This window comes from Metschnikowia bicuspidata, assembly GCF_001664035.1.
Source record: "Metschnikowia bicuspidata var. bicuspidata NRRL YB-4993 chromosome Unknown METBIscaffold_2, whole genome shotgun sequence".
In the NCBI taxonomy this organism is placed as follows: Eukaryota; Fungi; Ascomycota; class Pichiomycetes; order Serinales; family Metschnikowiaceae; genus Metschnikowia; species Metschnikowia bicuspidata.
The window spans coordinates 295,686-318,285 of record NW_017387732.1 but is presented as its reverse complement, the minus strand read 5'-3'; the positions used below and the strand labels follow the sequence as shown (position 1 = coordinate 318,285).

At 47.6% G+C, this 22,600-nt stretch overlaps 8 protein-coding genes across 8 annotated transcripts; 6 read left to right on the top strand and 2 right to left on the bottom strand.

Moving 5' to 3' along the window:
- Positions 1 to 567: 567 nt before the first annotated feature.
- Positions 568 to 1,573, top strand: METBIDRAFT_139468 (uncharacterized protein). Its single transcript, XM_018854459.1, has one exon. It carries the CDS (start codon positions 766 to 768, stop codon positions 1,309 to 1,311), a length of 546 nt encoding a protein of 181 aa, XP_018712390.1. The 5' UTR covers positions 568 to 765; the 3' UTR covers positions 1,312 to 1,573.
- Positions 1,574 to 1,834: 261 nt separating this feature from the next.
- METBIDRAFT_40083 (uncharacterized protein) lies at positions 1,835 to 4,855 on the top strand (the record flags this gene model as incomplete). The annotated part of the gene is made up of 3 exons (XM_018857227.1): positions 1,835 to 2,631; positions 2,707 to 2,999; positions 3,054 to 4,855. Coding segments are annotated over 3 exons (2,892 nt in total), but the record flags the coding sequence as incomplete, so codon positions are not given.
- A 1,065-nt stretch (positions 4,856 to 5,920) lies between these two features.
- Positions 5,921 to 7,195, top strand: METBIDRAFT_77439 (tRNA dihydrouridine synthase; the record flags this gene model as incomplete). Its single annotated transcript, XM_018858702.1, has 1 exon — positions 5,921 to 7,195. The coding sequence occupies one exon, from the start codon at positions 5,921 to 5,923 to the stop codon at positions 7,193 to 7,195; it is 1,275 nt and encodes a 424-aa protein (XP_018712388.1).
- Positions 7,196 to 7,944: 749 nt separating this feature from the next.
- METBIDRAFT_30890 (palmitoyl-(protein) hydrolase) lies at positions 7,945 to 9,184 on the top strand. Its single transcript, XM_018855732.1, has one exon. The coding sequence runs from the start codon at positions 8,136 to 8,138 to the stop codon at positions 8,829 to 8,831; it is 696 nt and encodes a 231-aa protein (XP_018712387.1). The 5' UTR covers positions 7,945 to 8,135; the 3' UTR covers positions 8,832 to 9,184.
- A 983-nt stretch (positions 9,185 to 10,167) lies between these two features.
- Positions 10,168 to 15,228, top strand: METBIDRAFT_39643 (uncharacterized protein; the record flags this gene model as incomplete). The annotated part of the gene is made up of 1 exon (XM_018857162.1): positions 10,168 to 15,228. One exon carries the CDS (start codon positions 10,168 to 10,170, stop codon positions 15,226 to 15,228), a length of 5,061 nt encoding a protein of 1,686 aa, XP_018712386.1.
- Positions 15,229 to 15,351: 123 nt separating this feature from the next.
- Positions 15,352 to 16,955, top strand: METBIDRAFT_139613 (uncharacterized protein). Its single transcript, XM_018854463.1, has one exon. The coding sequence runs from the start codon at positions 15,475 to 15,477 to the stop codon at positions 16,840 to 16,842; it is 1,368 nt and encodes a 455-aa protein (XP_018712385.1). The 5' UTR covers positions 15,352 to 15,474; the 3' UTR covers positions 16,843 to 16,955.
- A 19-nt stretch (positions 16,956 to 16,974) lies between these two features.
- On the bottom strand, positions 16,975 to 18,209 carry METBIDRAFT_77436 (RNA-binding ATPase activator; the record flags this gene model as incomplete). The annotated part of the gene is made up of 2 exons (XM_018858701.1): positions 16,975 to 17,855; positions 18,134 to 18,209. The coding sequence occupies 2 exons, from the start codon at positions 18,207 to 18,209 to the stop codon at positions 16,975 to 16,977; spliced, it is 957 nt and encodes a 318-aa protein (XP_018712384.1).
- Positions 18,210 to 19,214: 1,005 nt separating this feature from the next.
- On the bottom strand, positions 19,215 to 19,574 carry METBIDRAFT_39016 (lipid-binding protein; the record flags this gene model as incomplete). Its single annotated transcript, XM_018857079.1, has 1 exon — positions 19,215 to 19,574. One exon carries the CDS (start codon positions 19,572 to 19,574, stop codon positions 19,215 to 19,217), a length of 360 nt encoding a protein of 119 aa, XP_018712383.1.
- Between the last annotated feature and the right edge of the window lie 3,026 nt (positions 19,575 to 22,600).

Below are 22,600 nucleotides of genomic sequence, written 5' to 3'. Positions count from 1 at the left end.
CCGGAAATTAGCTTTCGAAGCTTATCCAGAAGTTTGAGACCCCAACTGCCGTGCGTCTCAAAGCGCTTGCTGCCTGGACCATGTGATCGGGGTCGTCAAAAGGCGAATCGCTACCAAAGGGCAGCGTCTGCTATGGAAACGTGCACATTGCACATAAGCGACTTCCAGGACAATGGAGTCTCCTTTAGTCAGAACCAACAGGCTGCATACTTCACGCGCGAGGGGCTAAGGCTTATTTCTTGTGTACCGAACTCCGCGCGAACTCCGGCCAGTCATGACATCATAGCACCACGGCTAGGTGCACGTCCAAAGGGTGGTCCAGGGCAATATCGGACGACAAGTCGCTGGCCATGCATTATCAGGTCCTGATCCAATAAAGGTTCGGGCCCTCCTAACCTGCAGCAGCAAGCAGCAAGCAGGAAACTTCCCGTGGTGTGACGCTAGGTCCCCAAGAAGGATGAATCCCGTGACCGCAAGCAGACTCGGCTGGGAATGCGTATGCAGTTGCAGCCCTGTGATGACACGAAACAACTCACAAAATGAGGCCCGAAGTACGTGCTGCATATAGCCGGGCCGCTGTCGCTTCCCCTTGCTATTCCTGCTGACTCAGCTCATTTGCGCGTGTGGAGGGGCCGAAACAGGATGTATGGGCGCCGGCCAATACTGGCGCAGCGCACAAATCCGGGGACGCGTGCATGGTGCCCGTGGCGCTGAGTGACCATTTACGAATGCGACGCTCTGCATGCAGCCTTGGCGCTGGAGGGAATGCGACTGCACTGCACCAAGTGGGCGTACGAGCCTGGGGAACGCGTGCTGCTCTGCAAGACGAGTTCTGCCGTCTGCGGAGATTCGGTATTTTCGTCTATCCGGCCGTTCCACATCCCCCAATATTTTGTAGCACCCCGGGCGAGGATGATCTGCGGCGTTTGGCTAAGAGCGCAACTTTTTTCGCATCAAATCCAGGTCCGGGTAGCGACCGCGTGGTGGACGCCTGATTCGCGCACGGGCGATCTGGCCCTATCTGCAGACCGCGATATGAAACTCCATTGCAGGCTACGACACACAAAACTCTGGCAGAAGCTTCCAGAGGGACCCGTGGGACGGCACAGCAAAACCCAGCAAAACCTGTCGCATCCTACCTTCACTCCATCACACCATCATGCCACGCCCAAACCGGTTTTAGAGTTGTGCGTGATTTCACGCACCGGGCCCCAGAGCTTCCGTGCCGTACCTTGCCTACCCGGGCATATACACACTGCGCAGACCCAGCTGCAGGGTGCATGCGGCAACATGTCTTTCCTTTTTTTATGACTTTTTCCCCGGACTCGACGCCCGCGCACTCCCTGGCTACCCAACAGTCCACGACCTCCTGCAAAGAAAAACTCAATCCATCATCACAGCACAAGAACATTAGCTCAAACCCCGTTTTTTTTTTCCTTCTGGACTCAAAACAACGGCTATCTATTTATTGCCTTGCGCACGTCGACACCTCGCTCGAACAGCCCGAATTGCTTTTTTTCTTGCTCGAGCCGCTGTCTCTTTTTCACCGGTGCTTCGGACTACCTGCTTTGCCGCCTCCACAAAATCCACCTTGGGGGACCATCATCGGCGTTTCACAGACACATTCCAATCCACGTGTCTCGATTCCTCGAGCCTTTTTTTTTGTCAACAAGCTCCGAGCTCCGCAGCGAGAGTCCTGCCTTTGGTAGCCTAGAAAAACAGTGCTAGCCGCCGAGCCCAGCACCTCCAAAGCCAGCAACTGAGCGTATTTTGCTAGCCGCCTTCACCTCCATCCCTAGTTGGTTTTGGTGTCAGACCACAAACACGCGCGCTCATGTCAGCGGTCCTGTCGCCAAACACAAAACGCCGGCTTCTGGACTCAGGGGCCAACGGCGTCACGCAGCCGATCCCCAAAAAGTCGCTCCAGATCCGCACCAACAAGCCCCGCCCCCACTTGTGTGCCATTTGCACCCGTGGCTTTGCCCGCCTAGAGCACCTCAAGCGGCACGAGCGGGCGCACACCAACGAGAAGCCATACCAATGTGCGGCCTGCGGCCGCTGTTTTGCCCGCCGAGACTTGGTGCTCCGCCACCAGCAAAAACTCCATCTGAGCATCTTCCAGGTGGCCCGCCGTGGGCTGTTGCCCGCCACGTTGGGCGGGGCGTCCGAGCCGGACGCGGCCACAACGGCCAAAGTGGCCCAGGAAAACGTGATCGTGCTCCGCAACAACACCCGGGCCAAGGCGCCGCTTCCGGACCTGCTGGCCTTTCCAGGCGCGGGCCTGGCGCCCGCGTATCTGGATCTGGGCGAGTCGTCTCCGTCGCAGGAGTCGCCACAAACAAACTCCCTATCCACGGGCCACCCGCTGGCCGAGAATGCCGGCTTTGTAGGCGATGATTTTGGCGGCGCTTTGCTGCAGCCCCAGCCACACTTGAAGGGCAACAGCCTTATACCGTCCCCGAACACGAACTCCTACCACAACACGCCGACAAACTCGGGGGCACACCAGATCGACGGGTCCAGTTTTCTGGACCTCGATTTGCTCCAGAGCCACAACATGGGTGCCCCGAACTACACCCAGCAGCCCTCGCCGCTAACAGGAGACTCTCCCGATTTGAAAGACAAGCAGAAGTTGCTCAAGGAGGCGGCCAGACGGGATTTTTCGAGCTACCAACTCGAGTTCAAGCCGTCCTTGGAAAACAAGAGGCTTGGTGCCCTGGGCCACGTGCATGCGGGTGCCCCGCACGGCTCCCAAGGAGGCAACCCCGCGGCGAACCCGCGTCACTCGTCCTTCTCGGCGGTATCGGGCCTTTCCTATACAAACCTCCAGGACGCGCTTGCCATTCGGAACAACCAGATCATCCATACCCCAGAGCATGTGGGGTTCAACACACCGCAATTCACATCGACCGACCTCGACTATGCCGACATGCATGTCCCAGACTTGCACGGGGCCAACATGGACTGGTGTGATATCAACTACCATGATCCGGGCCGGGGTCAGACCCAAGACAATGCAATTGAAGGCTTGGAGACCACAGACCCTTTACTAGGCAAGCAGAAAGCTGGCTTCAAGATGAGCCTCAACACTATCCCATCAGAGACTCAGCTCGCGAACACCTTTCTTGGGGAAAACGCTCTGAACCACATCATTGCAAACCACCAGTTTCAAAACCCAGAACACCCACATCATATTCCGGGAACCTCCCCTATGGAGTTTGGGTTCCCACTTGCAGACGACCCTCTTCAAACTAACGATTTCTCCAAAATACAGTACGGATCTGGCTTCACCCAGCTTTCACAAGACCTTTTGTACTTGCAAGAGCACGAGGCGACCAAACCGCTGGCCCAACCCAGCCCTGCCAAAAAACCTGCACGAGTGCAGACTCCAACTGAAAACCATCGCAAACTTGGGTTCGTCAATGAAATTGATGATCTCAGCTGGCTCGAGCAGTTCAAAGGTATCCCGTTGCCCAACAATCTTCCCCTTGCATCTACCGATACAGGATTTGTGGGTATGCCGTTTGTGAATGATGAGTTCCAAGGCGACGAAGTGTTTTCTCTCTTCAAATTCAAGCAGGACGACCTTGCACGCCAGAGAAGTATGGTGAACCTTGATGCAGCTAAGTCCATGTCTGCCAACGAGTCAAGACCTTCTGCCGTGGGGGCAAAACGCCCTTCCCGTGCCATGTTTACGATTGGTGACCCGAAGGAGTTTATCTCGGATGAATTGAGGGCGAAAATAATACATGCGAGTCACGTTGACGAAGACCATTTCCCGCCCAAGGAAGATTTGAACGCCTATATGAACCTTTACGGCGAGGAATTCAACAAGTATTTCCTGTTCATTCATTTGCCGACCTTGAAAAATCCAATGGTGGACAACTTCGAAAATATTCCGATGATTTTGGCCATGTGTGCGATAGGAGCTCTCTATTCGTATCATGACTCCAACACGCTTCTTCTATTCAATTTGTCAAAATTCCACATTCACAAGTTTTTTGAGAATGAGGTCACGCCAAATAAATTACAGTTGAAGAAAGTGCCAATCATGGCTCATCAGTGTCTCGTCCTCCACATCTTCATCTCAATGTTTTTGAACGAGCCAGACATGGTCGAAATAACATCGCGACAGATGAAGTCCATGGTTGGTCTCATCAAGTCTACTAATTTTCAAGGGCCTCTCGAGCAGTTTTTGATTCCGCCCCCGGCCATATCAAACCCCAACGACCAGAGCAATTTGCAAAACAATTTCGGCTACTTTATCATGGCACAGACAAGAATCCGGACAATTCTTACTTTCTATCAGTTGGATGTCATTCGCAGCATCTTGCTTGGCAATCCATTGGCAATGAGTGGATCCGAAATTCGAAGTGGACTTCATTGTAACAATGAAGAATTGTGGAGAGCCGGAGACTCTGCCGAATGGTTTGCAAAGTTTGCAGAGTACAAGGACAAGAGTATTGTTGAAGTAAGCAACAACCAAAACTTGCAAGAGCTTGCGGAACAGTTGAACGGTGCACAAGTTGTGACTGAGAGAAGTACTTTTCACAAGGCATTGGCCCTTCTTATGTACGTTCACGAGCAGATACTGACAAGCTACACAAGCTGTGGCGGAAACTTTGACCCGTATTTGTGGCGTGTTGACTTTCGTCCGAGACTAGAGTACTTGATAAATTCTTGGGAGGAGTACTTTGTGCGAAACGGTGGTTCAGCAATCGTCAACAATCAGAACGAGATGGATTTCAACAGCAGCGCCGAGCTTAAGTTGATCTTACCTTTGCTGTTGCTTGCCAAAATTCGTCTCAGCGTGAACTTCTCTCCTCTCACGGCTACAGTTCTTCATAGGGACTGGGCTGAAATGAGTCACTTTGTTGTAGAGCTCGAAAAGGATGTGGAAGGATTGAAAGAGGCTGCGAACCCGGCTTTGGATATATTGGATTTGTGGATCCACAATATCTCAGTGGTTAATGATGCGAAACAGACCTCGGTGCGCACTCCTGTGTTTTTCTTATCAGCAGTGTTCATATCCGTGATGGTGCTAGGGAAGACACTCGATCTTATTGAAAGCGGGACGTCTCTTAGCGTTCTTGACAGAGTATTGTGGCTCAAGTGTAAAAAGACGCTTGGGAGCATCGAAACCACGCTTAGTTCTCACGAACCGTCTTCCTACTCGGAGTTCTTAAACCGGCAATCAGGTGGCATTTTTGACTTTACCCAAAGTAAAACGTACCAGAAAAACGTGGATGCCGTATTGAAAGATAAAACGTTGAAAGTGAATTCGATCAAGGATTGCAAGCTTCTGACGCATGCTCTTGGGATGGGTATCCGGATTTTGGCAGACGCTCCTCTCTGGCCTCTTGCCATGCGATTTGCTGAGGCGCTCGAGCATATGGCGAAAGAGATTAATGGGAAGGTGTGAGCGAAAGTGGGGAGCAGGCCTCTGGAAAAGAATGGCAACGACTTGTAATCTGACCCATTCACTTGCTTGAGTACTCTCAAGTGACATCTTATGATTTATGTTTCATTGAACTTTTAAACAGGAACTGTATACGAGGGGAAGTTCCCCCGTCATTTATTTATTGGTTATACTAATTCACAGGTACCCATGAACACACGTCAACAACACAATATACTTGCATGAATGATTGATGTTAATGTCTTCCCTTTCAAACACTTTATGTCCGATTGTGGGACTGCATTTGAACAACGCCAACTCTCTGGCATGGTCAAGCTGTAAAGCTACTACCAAGTCGTGGAACAACATTGGCCGCGTCGGTTTCGGACTTTGACCGCAGGCGCGCGCATGAAAAAGAAACCACACGCGAGAAAAAAGATACCAGAAGCGCATCTCATTCCTCGGATCCCAAACCCAAAAGTGACTTTCCTCCGCAAATTCTTTGGCAAATCAGCCCCGCATATGACCGTGCCCAAGCTCACAGGACGTGATCTCTTCAATGCCATCGGGCAACCGAAAACCATTGTGGCGCCTATGGTAGACCAGCTGGAGCTCGCATGGCGCATATTGCTGAGACGGTATGGTGCGCAGCTTTGTTATACTCCAATGTTCCATGCTAAACTTTTCGCCACGGACGAAAATTACCGTCGCAAAATGTGGTCGCCGTGGGATGGCGGCGATAAAGATCGCCCGTTGATTGTGCAGTTCTGTGCAAACGATCCCGAATATTTGCTCCAGGCCGCCCAGCACATCGAAACACAGTGCGATGCCGTAGACTTGAACTTGGGATGCCCCCAGGGAATTGCCCGCAAGGGCAACTACGGTGCGTTTTTGATGGACGACTGGGACCTTGTGTACAAGTTGATTCGCAAGCTTCACGAGAACTTGAAGTGCCCCGTGACGGCGAAGATCAGAGTCTACGACGACTGGGAGAAGACGCTTGAGTATGCCAGAATGGTGCTTAGTGCTGGGGCACAATTTATCACCGTCCATGGCAGGACACGTGAGATGAAGGGCCAGGCCACGGGCTTGGCCAACTGGAAAGTCTTGCGCTACTTGCGCGAAAACTTGCCGAAGGACCAGGTCTTTTTTGCCAACGGAAATATTCTCTACCCGTCGGACTTGGCCCGGTGCATGTCTGAGGTACAGTGCGATGCCGTGATGTCTGCAGAAGGCAATTTGTACAATCCAGGTGTGTTTTGGACGGAAAACGCAGACAACGACAAAGTGTTTGCGCGTGTGGACAAGATGCTTCGCGAGTATTTCGAGATTGTGAAGTCGTGTCCTGGGGAGGCCTCCCGTGTGGCAATGAAGGCCCATTTTTTCAAGCTATTGCATGCTTTCTTGCGTGTGCATACCGAGCTACGCCCGGTGATTGGCAAGACCAGCGTGCATGCCGATTTCGAGGTATGGGAGTCGATTGTTGAGAAGGTCGAAAAGATCGTGGAGGAAATATACGCAAAGCCGGACATCCAGGAACTCGACGTCATCACGGAAAGCGAGCTCCAGCCATGGGGCGGCAAGTACAAGAATGTGCCTTACTGGAGATGCCAGCCATACTTCCGTGTTGTGAATGGCGAGAAGCAGAACGCCCGGACACTCAAAGTGGCTGCCAGCGACGAGGTGTCGGAAAACACTGGTGGCAAGCCTCAACAGGAGGATGAGAAAAAGCGGGCCGCAGACGACGAGGCGGGCGCAGAGGCAAAGAGAGCCAAGGAGACGGAACAAGGGGTCTAAGTTTTAATGGTCATTTTCATTTACACATTGCAGATTATTGGGAATTCCAACAGAGGAGCCACAAGTATTTGTAGCACGGCCCCTTTATGCCATTTCTGGGGCGTGGCTCGCTACTCAGGCTTTCGAACGTATAGACAAATTGCGGGTACTTGGTACATGGGGAATTTGCTCGGTGCAGTTTGCATCAAATGCTCTCCCCGTATGTTAAGACAGCGGAGCAGCACAATCGTGAGATTTTTTGACTAGCTGTTCGGGCTGCCTCGTGGAAGAATCTCCAAACATACCGATCACTCTCTGATACTAAATGTTGAGCCTCCATCCGTATTTGTACCCGAATAAGGGTTCCATCAGTCTCAAGTATCGGTATGAAAAGTGCCAACTTTGATACCTGTGTGGAATATGCGTAGAAATATCACCCTATGATCTGATCAGATTTTCTGTAGTGAGATCATAAACTAACGCGGAATCACGGTTTGTATTATTTTCCCGGGCCGCATCTGTTCACACTTCGCTTTCTTTTCACAATAAGCTTTCTGTTGACAGTCTGTTTTCTTTTCACAGTTCGTACTCTGCTCATATTATGTATTCTTTTCAGTACGTATTCTGTTCATAGTTCGTATTCTGTTAACAGCACGTTTTTCAACTACAGAGACAGTGCGTTTTGCTACGCAGCGAGACGTTATACTGTCAATGTATTCCCAACCTTTGGGTCTCTGCTGCAATCGGCTCTGTGAAGCCTATGAAAAAAAAAAAAAAACAACCTTTTCCTGATAAGTGTTTGCCGATTTTGGATTTAGCATCGCACTGCTAATTAGTACGAATAAGTCACAGGAAACGCGACTCGCTTTCACGCACGGCTAGAGTCTCAAACCGAAGCTTTTTATCTATACCCCTGCGATTTTAAATTCATTCAATCAAAACAGAACTCGAATTGTCCAGTATGTCCGTGACCAGTGTCCGCTTGCCTGCATCAAAGACGGCCAAAAAGGCCATTATCTTTCTCCATGGGCTCGGCGACTCGGGCCAGGGCTGGTCGTGGTTTCCTCAGGTGATGAAACAGACGGGGCTTTTGAAGTCGCAGGATGAGGTGAACTTTGTGTTTCCGAACGCACCGGAAATCCCAATCTCAGTCAACAATGGATACAGGATGCCCGGCTGGTTTGACATCTACCAGTTTGGTGGGTCTTCGCCCAAACAAGATAGAGAAGGGTTTCTCAAGTCATGCGACGTGGTGAAGGCTTTGATTCAGGAGCAGATGGACACGTTCAGCATTGCGCCGGAAAACATCATCATCGGTGGCTTTTCGCAAGGCTCCGCGCTCTCGATGGCTGCGTTGGCTTTGCTCGACATCAAGATTGGAGGCGTGGTGGCTCTCTCTGGATTTTGTCCCATTCCCGAGGCCATCAAGGAACTTCACAACAAAAACGGCGTCAATTTCGAAACCCCGGTGTTCCAGGGCCACGGGGACGAGGACCCCATCATTGGCCACTCGGTGGGGCAGGATGCTAGCAAGTTCTACCAGGACTTGGGGTTCAAGAACTGGACGTTCAACACTTACCGAGGTGTGGCGCACAGCACGAACGAGCAGGAGTTGGTGGACGCCATCAAGTTCATCTCGCTGGTTCTCGACAAGTAGATAGTGTATAGAAACATGCCAGGATGGTTTTGGGCTAGCGCAGGTTTTATGCGTATTCATAAGCTTCTTTGCATCAATCTTGTAGGTCAGGTGGGATGGGCCGAGCCGTGGCATGTACGTTGCATGCGGGTCTAGTCCTGTCGGGTCGACTATGATTTGCTAAGCCAACTATGCATTTGCTGAGCCAACTATGCATTTGCTGAGCCGACTGCAAATTTGCCGACTGAGTATACCGTTGCTGACTTCATCGAAAGTTTGCCAACTTAATTACACTTTTGCCTGGACTATACAACCGACTCAATTAAAGAGTTGTCAACTTCACTGCAATCCTGCGGATTCTGCATTATACGTAAAGCATACAACACCCAAAGAGGAGACACGTAGAGCTGGCACTTCTGTCTACAATTTGAAAGTAGCGAGTGAATCCATTGTCGCCAGAACACATGCCACAGAAGACATCCCAGAAATACTTTCCAGACCATCTCCTGACTAGTTTATTTCCCACCTTCTCGCTCACCCACCAACAGGAAGTGCCTTGAAGCCAGGCCTGAAATCTCGGATACTTGTCCAGGCCATCAACCATAGCTGTGTTCTGATGAACGAAATGAATACTGTGGCCTTAATTTAGCTATATTGGTGTTTGTGCGTACCATCTGCTCTTTGTATCTTTTGTCTAACCTACTGCAATTCTGTCCTCACGGCAAACCACGATCCATGTCCAGAGAAGACTCCCCTCGTGAACACAACGTTCGAACACCTCAAAGCATACCATTCAAGAACACAGCATTCAAAAACACAGCATTCAAAAACACAGCATCCAAAAACACAGCATCCAAAAACACAACATCCAAAAACACAGCATCAAAAAACACGTCTCTCCAAACCCCCGTTTTAATGAATCTGGCATTCCAAGCTAAATGGCACCCCCACTTAACCGTGGAGCGGTCCACGTGAGCCTATGTATATGCTCTGAGTTAGGTCAAACTGGCCATTTGCAGCCAGCGCTGGCGGCCTTTCACAACCACCTAATAAATCAAGTACTATACCATGACACGTGGATCACTACATAAATACCACGCCGTCTTCTCCCGCAAAAAAATCCTCCCCCTGACTCGAAACACATGGCTATCTTTGGCAATTTATTGGTACCGGCTGGCACGGCGCGGTGTACGGATGCAACTCCACCATACAAACCGGACACCAAGCCTTCAAGACGGCTACTGGAGATACCCTGCAATCAGCTTCACACTGCCTTAAACACACCAAAACTCTCCATAGAGTATCTTCCAGCGATCACAAAGTCAATTGGACCTGCAAATTCTCCCCCACCCCAAAGATGGACCTGTCTGGCTCAGGCTTTCTCCGCGCAATACCCGGGTTTGGCTCTCTGGCGACCATGTCCTCCGAAATGACGCCCCGGGACAAGCGGATTTACAGCCAAGTAGAAAAAACTCTTGCCAGTTTCGGCGATCTTGATGAATGGGCTGACTACATTGCTTTTCTCGCCCGCTTGAAGAAACTGTTGCTGCTCCCAGCCGAGAGTCCTCACCTGATTCCGTGGCTTCCTTTGGCTGATCAAGTGCTGGCCAAATTGGCCCTCTGCCTCTCCCCACTGCTCCCCAATGGCGTGCATAGCAAAACACTCGAGTTGTACGAGAACATTTTCGATGCGTTGGACATAAACCTGCTCAACAGAGACATTGCAGTATGGCTTCCTGGCATCTTGCCCGTGGTCTCCTTCGGCTCCATGCAAGTCAAGCCGCAGGTCATTTCCCTATACAAAAACAGTTTGATCATCCACTTGACGCCGGCCACCTTGAAGAAAATCACAAAGCCTGTGCTCTTGTCTCTTCTCTGTGGGCTCGACGACGAGAACTCCGAGGTTTTTGGTGACGTGATGAGTTTGCTCGATTCTTTCAAGGCCAAGATGGCAAGCAGCGCTCACTTCTGGCAGAATTTCTTTGTCTGTGTCATCACTAGCCCCGAAAAACGCCTTGGCGCCTTGAACTGGTGCTCCGCTAGGCTCCCTGTTTTCTCGGCCATTGAGCTGGGTGCCGAACTGAAGTTTTCTGCCGAGGCCCAAGCCTGTTTATCCTCCGAGTCTGGGCTTTTGATCCGAGCCTTCGCTTCTGCGTTGAATACGCGTTCCAGCTTCAACCAAGCCAACGATATAATCGTGATGCGCGGCTTCTTCGACCTTTTGCTCTCTCATTTGCCGCTAGATTCGCCTGTGGTCACCCAAGTCATTTCAGTCCAAGATAAAGAGCTTTTGATCATGGCGTGCTGCCGTGTGACCCTCAAAAAAGACATGAGTCTAAACCGCCGGCTTTGGAAATGGCTTCTTGGCCCGGATAATGGCGAAGAATCGATCCAGCTGGAAGATGGCAAAACGTACTTCTCCAAACACGCATTGCAAACTATAGACTACGCTCTCAAGTTGCTTATATCCAGCGGAGACACACAACAAAAACTTGACGCATACAACATCTCGCTAGCGATGATCATGGACAGATGGGAAATCAGCCAGTACATCACGGCACTGGTTTTCAAGCCCATTATTGAATCGTGTTTCAAGGCTGTTCAGACAAATGACGCCAGAGCACCAGAACTATTGGCTGCAGGCAAGCGGTTCTTTGACCAAGTCGAAGCGTGTCACATCTGGCACTTCGTGACCCACGACTTGATTCTTCAGCCTGAGGGGGAAAGCAGGTTACACGTCATTGATTTTCTCTTGAAAAATTTCACTTTTCCCGAGGATGAAGACAACGTACATGCGCCATTGGCGGTTATTGCCTTTATTCTGAGAAACGAGGCCTCAGAGCCAACAGTCTCCACGCTTGAACTCTTGGTTGAGCTTGTACTGCTTAGAACTCTTTTCTCGACAGGTGAATTGGAAAAGCCTGCTTTCCGATCCAAAGATAATTTGCTTCGTACTATTTCTGATTATTACGCATCAGGGCTGCAAAGTGGGAATGAGCTGGCTCCCATTAATGCGCTTGAAATATCTCATGTCCTCATGACAAGTATTGAACACTGGTATATTCAGAGCATGTCTCAAGGCACGCTTAGCGACCGATTGGCTTCATTGTTGTGCGATTTATTAGCGTCGGTGCCACACCAAAAAGGTGTCTCTTATCTCGATGAAGATCTTTTAAAAACCACGTTCCTCCAGTACCCTGAATTTGACTGTGTCAGTCGTGAGAGCAATTGCGGCGCACCAGCTATGTTTGGCATCGTCAAACTATACCAATTCTTGATCAAATCCATGTCATTTTTCGAAAAGTCCAAAATGCTCAAAATCATCTTATCAAACCTTTGGGAAACACTCATATCACTGTATCCGGCAAACTACCAGGTTGAAGCGGTCAGATGCATTTTCGATTTAAGAATATATTTCGAAGTACACGAGATTGAAGCAGGAATTTCCTACTTGCTCTTGCAAACCTCAGAAAAAATCCGATTCCACTGTTTCTACAAGCTTTGGAGTTTATCCCAAGATGTCAACGAGTCAGAAATGTTGCTCTCAAACCCTCTTTTTGTTGTGTTGGACTCTTTTCGCGATATGAGCCCTGGAAGTCTGGTTGATGCACAAAAATTTGTTTACAACGTCTGCAATGATGGTTCAGCTAACAGGCTTTTGAAAATTGTGACTGGCCCCCTCTTGACATTTCCCATTGTGCAGAAACAAAGAACAACGATCGGTCCTCACGATGACTTTAAGCTTTTTGCTTATTACCTCGAAACAATTCTCAATTTACTTCACAGCAATGATAAAGAGTTGAAAGAAAGTTTGGCTCACGAGTTTGTGCCCGCCGAAAATGCAGGAAGGGTTGAGCTATTTACTTCAAACGAATGGGATGTGTCAAACTATAAGACTCTTTTGTTGAACATAATCCAGAAATGCTTAACGTTGAAATTCCCCGAGGACTCGGTAGAGGAAAATAATGTTTTGAGAAACTTCACTTCCTGTATCTCGAAAGTTCTTGAGTTATATTCTTTGCTCCTCACCGGTTCAGAGACTGACTTCTTGAAGCATTTCGATTTGCTTATTCGATCATGTCTGTACTACGTGTCGGAATCCAGGATGAGAGACATGGATCTTGAAGTTATTGAGTCAATGTTCATTAAGCACATTCGTGAATTCTTAGACATTGCCAAATCCATGAATGCAAATGTGCTTCAACCTCAAACTGACAGCAATTCTGGCTCACCATCATTCGTTACGTTCATTAATCGTGGTATCACGACTTGTACATCTCCAACATTGCTCGAAAAATGGCTATCGCTAATGAAATCTACATTATACTTGCTTGATAATTCGATTTACGGTGAGATGTTAATCTTTAATCAAACCATTATTGAAAAAATGAACTCATGTTTTTCCGCCATAAAGAAATTTGAGAATTTCGATAACTGTTGCGATTCTGAGTCGTTTTTAAGCATTTGTCTTACTGGTCTTGAGGATTTATTATCTATTTGTCATTCGTACTTGATGACACCAGCACCTAGTTCAACGACTAAAGCGCAACAAGGCGAAAACGGGTTTTTTGGAAATGTTATTCTGGGTGTTTTCCAAATTGAGTCACCGCAGGTCAAGTCCGAAGTAGAACAGCGCGTGTATTCAGTTATCATTGCATTCCAAGATGCGATCAAAGCAGCATTTGCCATTTGGAGCTGGGCAAATAGTAAGCCTGTTGCGGAAGGCATGACATCGGATTTCTATTCTCAGAAATCAATCATCTATATGTCCAACAAGCTCAAATTTAGAGCCAAGAAGCTTTTGGGGAATTTGAGTGAACTCGAACGGCAAGAGACCATTGAGACAATTCTTGAAACTGACGAAGCCACAGATACAAAGATCAAGATTATACATGTTCTTGACAGCGGTCACAGTCAATTGAGCCTTCCACACATATTGAACTCCATTTTGACGAGATGTCTGCCCCAGAATCTTTCCGATAGACAGAAATCAACGATGTATTCGAGTATTAATGAGATCAATTTGGCTCAGTTCTTGGTTCCTTACTACAATTCAATTGACTTCGACACCATGGACGAAATCTGGGAGATGACTCTTGGGTTTATCAAAGAAGTATCACTCAACCCCGGAAACTTCAAGCACTTTTTGTTAACAATCCTTCAGGTCGTACAAGTTGTATCGCACAAGGTTCAAGCTCGCAAACTCAATGACGACAAGCGCAGTGCTCGAGACTTATCCAATTACTTTCTTTCAATTCTTAATGCAGCCATCAGCAAAAAGTCTGCAATGGCTTCTTCTGACCTAAAAGTCAAATCCAAAAAGAATGATGATGAAGAAGAGAGCCAGGTCGAAGAACTTGCCCTGCTTATTGGGTCATTTGGAGATATAATTCAGGACCAAGATAGAATTGTAACCGCGGTGACAAATATCACCAGCACAGTCATTGCTCCGCAGGTCAAGCTGAAAGCTATCGCCGTTCCATCAAGTATTTTGAAGTTGATCCTACAAATCGGAAAGCATCACCCGATCAAAGCGTGGAAGCAAGTTGTTTTTGAGACATTTGTGGACAATTCTTTTTTCCAAAATGGCAAGCACAACCTTGATCAGTGGAGGACAATTATTGGAGTCTGGATAAAAAGTGACAAGGAGCGAATGAGCGAATTGGTGAACAAAATCACGCCTCCTGTACAATCAAGCGCTGCAAACATATTCATATGGAACGACAATTCTGAGGTAGAGGACCGAGCCATGGTATTGCGCAGAATTTCTTATCTCATCTTGGTTCAGCCTAAAGACTTCTTTGTCAAAAACTTGGATGGAATTATGGGACGCTTGTCCACGGCATTGAACAGTACGTGCCCTCCATTGTACAAGAGCGAGGCATTGTCAGTCTTCCGTGCTCTCTCTTTGAAATTTAGCGAGGGCCACCTACTTCCATACTGGTCATTGGTTGTTCAAAGTTTGGTCGAGGTGTTTTCGGCAGCTCTTGCCAAGAATAGCAAGCATTTCAGCGGGATTGAGGCTGAAGAGTTGGCGCTTATTTTGTCGGCATGCAAATTGCTTGATCAATTGCTTCTCATTCAGTTTGATGAAATAAACTTAACATCATGGCTCTTTGTGTCGAGGGGATCTGTTGTGAATGATGAGTGTTCCAGCTCCCTTATTGACCGCCTTGCCTTGAAGTCGGAGTCGCTTTTGACAAAAGAAGACCCTCTCAATGTTCAGGGCCCCCGTGAAAACGAAAAATCAAAGCCTCTTTTGTTGGGCGTTCTGGAAATCAAGAACATTGCGAATTTGAAAAAGTTCTTTGGACTGTTGGGCTATATTAATTTCGAGCGATCTTATGGACTTACCGAGCCGGATCTTGACGCATGCGAGAAGGACTTATTCCAAGATTTAGGAAAGCATTGGGCTTAGTACTTTGGAAAATGATGCTCAATTGGAATGTTTCATGTACATGATTACAGTAAAGGGGTATACGAAAATATCTCTGAAAGGAGTGGCTTCTATTGAAGTTGGCCTATCTTAAATTGGCAACTCTTCTCGTTGCACGCGGCAGGAAATGCGATAGCGCGCACCTGTCAACGCGAGGCTCAATCTTCAGGCAGACAGGACAATCGAGCCCAAACTTAACCCAAACAATCGTGTCTATTCACTCCACGCATGTCTTCCTTGCTTCGCCAAGATCCATTCCGGCTTCTGCCAACTGAGCGAAACTCAACACGGGGAACGCAGTCATCAGAACGGAGAAAAACTGACAATGGGACATCCTCGATTCCCGCAGACGAATTTGATGATGATGCTGAGATGAACACGCCTCATGCTATACGAGAGGCCAGCAGACCATATTGCTCAAATGTATTGCTGTCGAAAAGCAGCTCTTCCGTTTTTGTCAGGCGCTCCGAGGCTGCCGACTTTCTTGAAACGCCTATAAAGGAAAGAAACTCCAGAAATGACATTGTTGCAGATGGAATCGACGGAAACGAACCTAGGTTACTGCATGCTGGCATGGATCCCGTAGGTTATCCAGAACTGCCACCGAAGGAAGTATTGGTGGATGAAAACAACAATTTGACAACACACCCCACCTCTCTATCACCGCCCCAAAAACACCTCTCGGGGTTTGAACGCGATCTGAATCGTATGGAGTTTGACCCATCAGACTATGAGCTGCCAGAGAAAAGCATGCATGCGTTAAGCAGCAACCGAGGAATGCAGAAAACCGTTCTGCCCCGTCCATATGCCCTTGACGAGTCTGTCAGAAAGAGACCACAAATTTCCTCGGTCCCCTCTTATAATCTTCCAAACCCACCTCATAATGCAGACCGTACGCCGCGAAGACTGTCTCCACTTAAAAACGTTCTTATTCCATCTTCAGGTAGCAGGTCATCGCCCTCTACCATGCTAGAAGAGATCCGGAACAGTGGTGCATTGCAGCCTCGCACCGCTAGAGAGATCCAGGATCAGATCAACTCTAGTCTCCGTCAGTTGGAGCAGTCAGATCTGACCTCTGAAAGTCAAGATAGTTCAAGCTTGTCAGAGAGCGAGGACGATTCGGATGAGGACGATTCGGACGAGGACGACTTCTTGGATCATTTGGGCCAGTACATTCCCTCCGTCGAAAAGCGCAAACCGACTGAACATGCGCCTAGTGTATCTGAAGACCAGAGCACGAAGACAGTGGAACAAAATCTGCCGCCGGCCGACAGTTTGACAGCACATTTACTACCGAAAAATGATGCGTTGCACCGAGTCAAGAGAAGCCGGACTCGAAGAACAGGCAAATTGTCCGGAAAATATGCCCGCAAAAAAATCAAGGATACAAGACAAAAAGTGTCCAAAAAGAAATACGGAGACTGGCTGGCAGACCAATGGGATAAACTACGAAGGCTTTTAGATCTGTCGGTGCCCAACAGTGTGGTGGCAAACAGCTACATTGTGATGAGAGAATTAAACTGTACTAATAAGCAGGAGCTTGCATTAAGAGTGAAGTTTCTTGAAAACCAAGGAAAGGCAAGGGCGCAAAAGTGACGAGACCATATGCGACTTTCCCAATTTGTGTACTATAAAAAATGGCTCAGAGCCCATTTATTCAGTAGTTGAAATCCACAGCTAGCCCCCAGTGTGACGAGTGGTAGTAGTAGATGCGAGTGCCAGAGCCACTTAGAAGACCTTCGAGAGCACGCTCTCAAGATTGTCCGAGTTCTTCTCTTTCTTGAACTTTTGCTTCGCATCTGCCCGGGTACTGGCAATAGCATGCTGGCTAAAGTCACGCTTGAATTTGGGCTCCTCCACATCGTCACCCTGAGCTTTTCTCTTGCGCTCATAGTGCTTGGATCTCTCGACATTGTTGACGAAACTCTTGTCGAGTTTGGCCTGTTGCGAGATCTCCAATGCCAATTTGGCCTGTCTGATTTCGTTCTCCTTCGAAATCTGCTGGGTCAAGTCAAACCACTTGAATCCAGGGAGATACTTGATGTTGATGATGTCGTCGTGATAGTACGAGGACTTTTTTCCTCCCAAAATGTTCCCGTTCATGGTCTCCGCGCATAACTTGGCGTCGGTTTTCTTAGTAAACTCAACCCAGCCTTCGGTGAACCGCTTTTTCTTGTTGCCACCATATTTGACTCTTCTATGATATGATGTGGGGTCCTCGGGCTTCAAGAAAATACGGTCCAACTTGCCAAATTTGCTCAAGACAGACCGCAACTTGACTGGTTTCATGTATGGCGGAATTGACGATAAGTAGCACACACCCGTGCGCTTGATTTTCTTTTGTTCTTTGGCAAGCTGTTCAGGTGTAAGGCGTTTGAGCTTGTTGGCCCGACTATGTTGCTCCTCGACCATTGCGGAGGTTTCATCTAGCTTTGGTTTTGGTCCACTTTCTGTTTTGGATACGGACTCAGGTTCGTCCTCGGCATCCAGAGCATCACTTTCTGAATCCTGTTGGGCCTCGAATCGGTGGTCGGCCTTTTTCTTGGTAGTCTGGAAAATGGACTGTTCCTCGTCATCAGAACTGAAGTCATCGTCCAAGGATACAAGCCCTGCGGTCGACTTTTGAGTAGATTTTTCTACATGCGTCGAAGATACATCCAGCTCATTGTCAGAACTGTCTGAGGGAGGATTTAGACCTTTTAGGGCTGCGGTTTTGACCATTTCACTTTTTGGGGTTGGAATGAGAGATGGGCTTCGAAGGTGAGTTGAGTGCACCTGCAGGACAGGCACATTGCAATCGGATAGCTCGCGAGGCAATGGCTAGAAATGGCACGCTTCTCCAGAAACAGCAGATTTCTCGAATGGTGAATAATTTGAATTTTGGTACGTTCACTTGTAAAGACGGGAATGAATGTGATTTTGGTATCTGTGGTGTGGGCACTTGGTATTGCGTACGATGTCATTCCGAGCAGCACAATGGTACAATCTGAATGCCTCGAGGATACTGCCAACGGATAGCATAAAAAATGCTGAGACCGATAGTTGTGTATTTTGTTTTTTTCGTTGACTCTGGGAATGAGATCTCTGATGCGATATTTTTTTTTTGTATGATCTCAAATCACAGTGAGACACCGGACATACCGAGAAGAGCGCAATTTGCAATCCATTTTGTTTATAAAAAAGACTCTGGCGTGGTAAAAAAGGCGGGGCAGCTATGATTGATCTCATTTGTGGACCAAAGCAAAGAAGAACAGTTTCAGCATTAGTCCCCAGATTTGGCAGATTCCACTTTGCTATGGGGGCAGGTCAGAGAAGTAATTCAGTGTCTTTTCTCAAGGCACAGAGAACGGATAAGAAAATCTTTCTTGGAGGAACAGTTTAGAAGCAATGCTAGAGCGATCGTCCCATAAATCAGACCCCCCATTACAAAGAGGCTGCTTACTCGCCCAATGGCTATCTCTGCAGAAGTGGTTTTCGGTTGCTTTCTGATCCCCCGATGCTCGTTGCTGTGAATAGCAAAAACCGGTATACTAAAACGGAATGAATTTCCCGATCAGGCAAGAGTAGATTCAGCCTTAGCTTCGCTGAACTGCATTGGCACTGGCTGAATTACACTCACACTGCCTGAAGAATTTGAGTGGAACGCGTATTACCTATTTCGCTGCGTCTGCATGGTTGCGAAGCACTCAACGGCTAAGTTCATAGCACGTGGGTTTCGTGATTGCCGTAATCTATAATCTTTGGTTTCAGAATTAAAGGGTTTTGCCTCCGTGAAACACTCCATAAAAAATCCGTCGTTTGTCTATATTGATGCGTGTACAACCGAGGCACTCTCATACGGGGCCAATCGAAAGCGGCTTCGAACCACGAAGAGATAAAAAACACTTTCAGTCTACAGTTGCGCGTACACAAATTATCTATCACATTTGCATTTGCTTATATAAGTTGCAGAAGCCCAGCTTCCATGTTTACTTCTTCTCGGAGTCCACCTGCTTGGCACCTTCCGTAGCACCGGTGACAACTCCAGAGACGTAGTTGGCAGCATTGGCAACTTGTTCCTTGGCAACTGCCACGTACTCTTGTGCAGTCTCGCCAATAGTGGCGCCTTGTTGGTCCACGGAGTCTTTCGCGTCGTCCTTGCCTTGTTTGGCATTGTCAGCCACGGTTTGACCAAAAGACTTCTCGGAGTCAGGAACGTTCTTGGCTGCGAAACCATCCACAGCATTGGTGACACCCTCCTTGGCCTTCTCCAAGTACGATTTCTCAGACTCGGGCTTCATGGCCTCTTGGGCCTTGTCAGTGAAAGATTTTCTACCGGTGTCAGACATGATGTGTTAATTGTGTTATTTGTAATATTTGTGTTAATGAAGAGGTGGAATTGCACGGGACTGTCCAGCCTTTTATACATGGGCCGGTAGCAAGCATTCTCTGTACGGTGTGCATGTAGCACGGCACTGCTGCGCGTGGCGCATGCACTCGTCATGGCCCTGCAAGAGCAATCGTCTACTATGACGTTTAAGCTTCACGTAGACTGTTGAAACACACACAGCGATGACGAAAAAGCAACTGTTGTCTCAGTTATGGGCCGGGTGGCGGATCTTCTGGAACACTCTGCTGCTGGAAGAAATCAAAAAGCAATGTTGTGCTGGGGCGTGCGTGCTGGGGCAAGACCAATTTCGAGAACGCGAAAGCCAAATCTAAAATTAGTGAGGGTCCTCTTTGGACTAGGACCGTGAATTTGCGCTGAACTCTTGCAGTATCGATGGGGTCCTGTCTATTATGCCGAATCGGCTGCCTCCAAGATGGACCTATAATTTCTTGTGGGCAAAGCTGGCTATTTGCAGCATTCTGAGTACCCTGCCTTGGCTTGGTGTTACCGCGAGACAACCTCGGAACTTTCATTTTGGGATTTTTAGGAGTAAACGAGTCTGATCTTTTGATGTGCTTAGATCTCTATTTTCCGAGAAATAAGCGAGTTTCTTACGCAAAATATAGTCGAATTTACGTGACTGATGAGTATTCCCAACCGCTCAAAATAGATCGTCTAAAAGGCAGACCAATAACTGCTATCAAATTTATACAAGAGCGTTCGTTTGATTGGCATTTGAGGATTTGTGTTTTACAACGGTTGAATTGAAGTAGTAATATGTAATGAAGCTATACGAATGTAGTAAAACTAAACGGTAAACAGCAAAATGGTTTTCGAATTTACGCATATCTTGAGTTTCTGTTACCAAAACAAATGTATTGTCAATCCAGCAGCCATAAATAATGAAGCTACAAAAAGGTGTCACAGTAAAGACGTTGTCTAGCTTCAAAAAGAGTAAAGATGATATGTAGTTTCAAAAAAGGGGTGATAGTACCGGTGATATACAGCTAAATGATAAGAGCCTGAACCTATATAAGCCAGGCGTTCATTCATAATTGTTTGTTTACCTGGATATAACCACTAAAACTAAGCCTAGGCTACTTTATCCATTTGCTAATAATATTATCAATTAGTTTTCACCTTCCACACAGCCTTTGACATAAAGCAAAAACGCCACCACCGGCAGAGATGTTCTGAAGCCATGCTCAAAGCCATGATGCACCCAATAAACCTGACAGCTGGGGAATCAGGGCCTTGACTTGTTTAGCCGAGTATTAGGGACGAACATCTATGTCAGTTCCAAAACGGTATACAAAATTTTCATTCATTGTATGACCACTCAAGAACTTGTCAAAAATGATTTCGAAAATCAAGCAATGTTCCCAGGAATCCACGAGTCAAAACTGCGAGACCTCGCAACAGAGGTTATGGCCATATTGAACTACACAACTTAGAGTGCTTCGGGCAATGGTGTTGACAGATACCCTTCAGAACAGCGATAGCTGGTTCACTAGTTTAGAATACAAATGCTTCCTCAAATGAATAAAATATCAAGCAACGAGCAAGCCAGGCTACGAAATATAGCCACATCAGAATGGTATAGCTTCTTGCTTGACAAAACAGGTCAATTTTTCACACACTTGGATTGGACTCTCAAAACCAAAATCGCTTATTTCGAAGTGTGGAAAGAAGCGTCCCTAGGACAAGGGCAATACTGACACCTGGAGACAGCTCAAGATACAAGCATGAGCAGATCCAGTATATGCTAGCAAAGACACCACGGCTGGTACAAACAAAAATGCCATTATTAAGGAGACGTTCAAATACTTGAGCCACAGAAAGCAAGAAAAGCAACTTTCGATAGTGCCACAGCGCTTTGCTCGCTCATGTCCCGGGATCCGCCAAAATAACCCGTGGAAAGACTTTTGGAAAGCCTTGTATACGGAAGAATGGTTGAAGCGATATGATCCATCGTCCATTCAACACCTTAACTACGGAACATGTTTCCCCTGGACTCTACCACGCAAAATATTGGATGTCATTTTTGCACACCAAATCCACAACAACGGAGATGCCACAGACGCTTTGCTAGTCCATATTTACTACAGCTGCGAAACATTTATATCTAGACCATCTGCGAAGCATCCAATAGCTGGTGGCAAGGGCTGATATTAGCCAAGCCCATGGGTTTGAGTGCAATGTTGGCTCCGGCCGACAACTCTTAGGAGAAATTGAATCGGTTCAGCACCACGATTTTCAAGGTAAAGACTTGAAGGCGTGGCGAGTCGCAGAAAGTTCTTTATGTCTGCTCCGACCATCCGAGTAGAAGCGACTACTACAGGAGACTTATAGGAATCGGTGACGTGATTTCCAGTACGTAAACAGGCACGGGCTAAGAGGACCGTCTCGGCCGTGACTAACAGAAGGGGGCCGAGTTTCGACACTTGGCACGATCTTGAAGGTATACATTGTAAAGTTTTGCTCCTCTGAACAGATGATTGAAGATGTCGATTCCCCAAGTGTAGGCATATCTTGATGGAAGACTGTGTTGTCAATCTAGCAGCCATAAAAAAAGATGATGTATAGCTTAAAAGCGGGACAGCAAAGATGCTGTACTTCGAAAGGCGGTGAGCAAAAATGTATAGCTTCAAGAGCTAAACGGTCAACATGATGTACTTCAAAAGGCGTGACAGTTTAGATCATGTACTTCAAAAAGCGTGACAGTAAAGGCGGGACAACAAAAATACATATCTAATAAGCGGGACAGTGACGATAATAAAGCTAAATCACAAGAGTCCGAACTATACATGCACCGCTCTCATTCATAATTCACCTTTGTTCAACTGAATAAAATTACTACGGCCAAGCCTAGACCACTAAGCCAAGCCTAGGCCAGGTCCATACACTGAGATAATTTCCACATTCCACACACCCTTCGACACAAATCGAAAAGCTGTCACCGAGGGATTTTAAAGCCATGCAAGT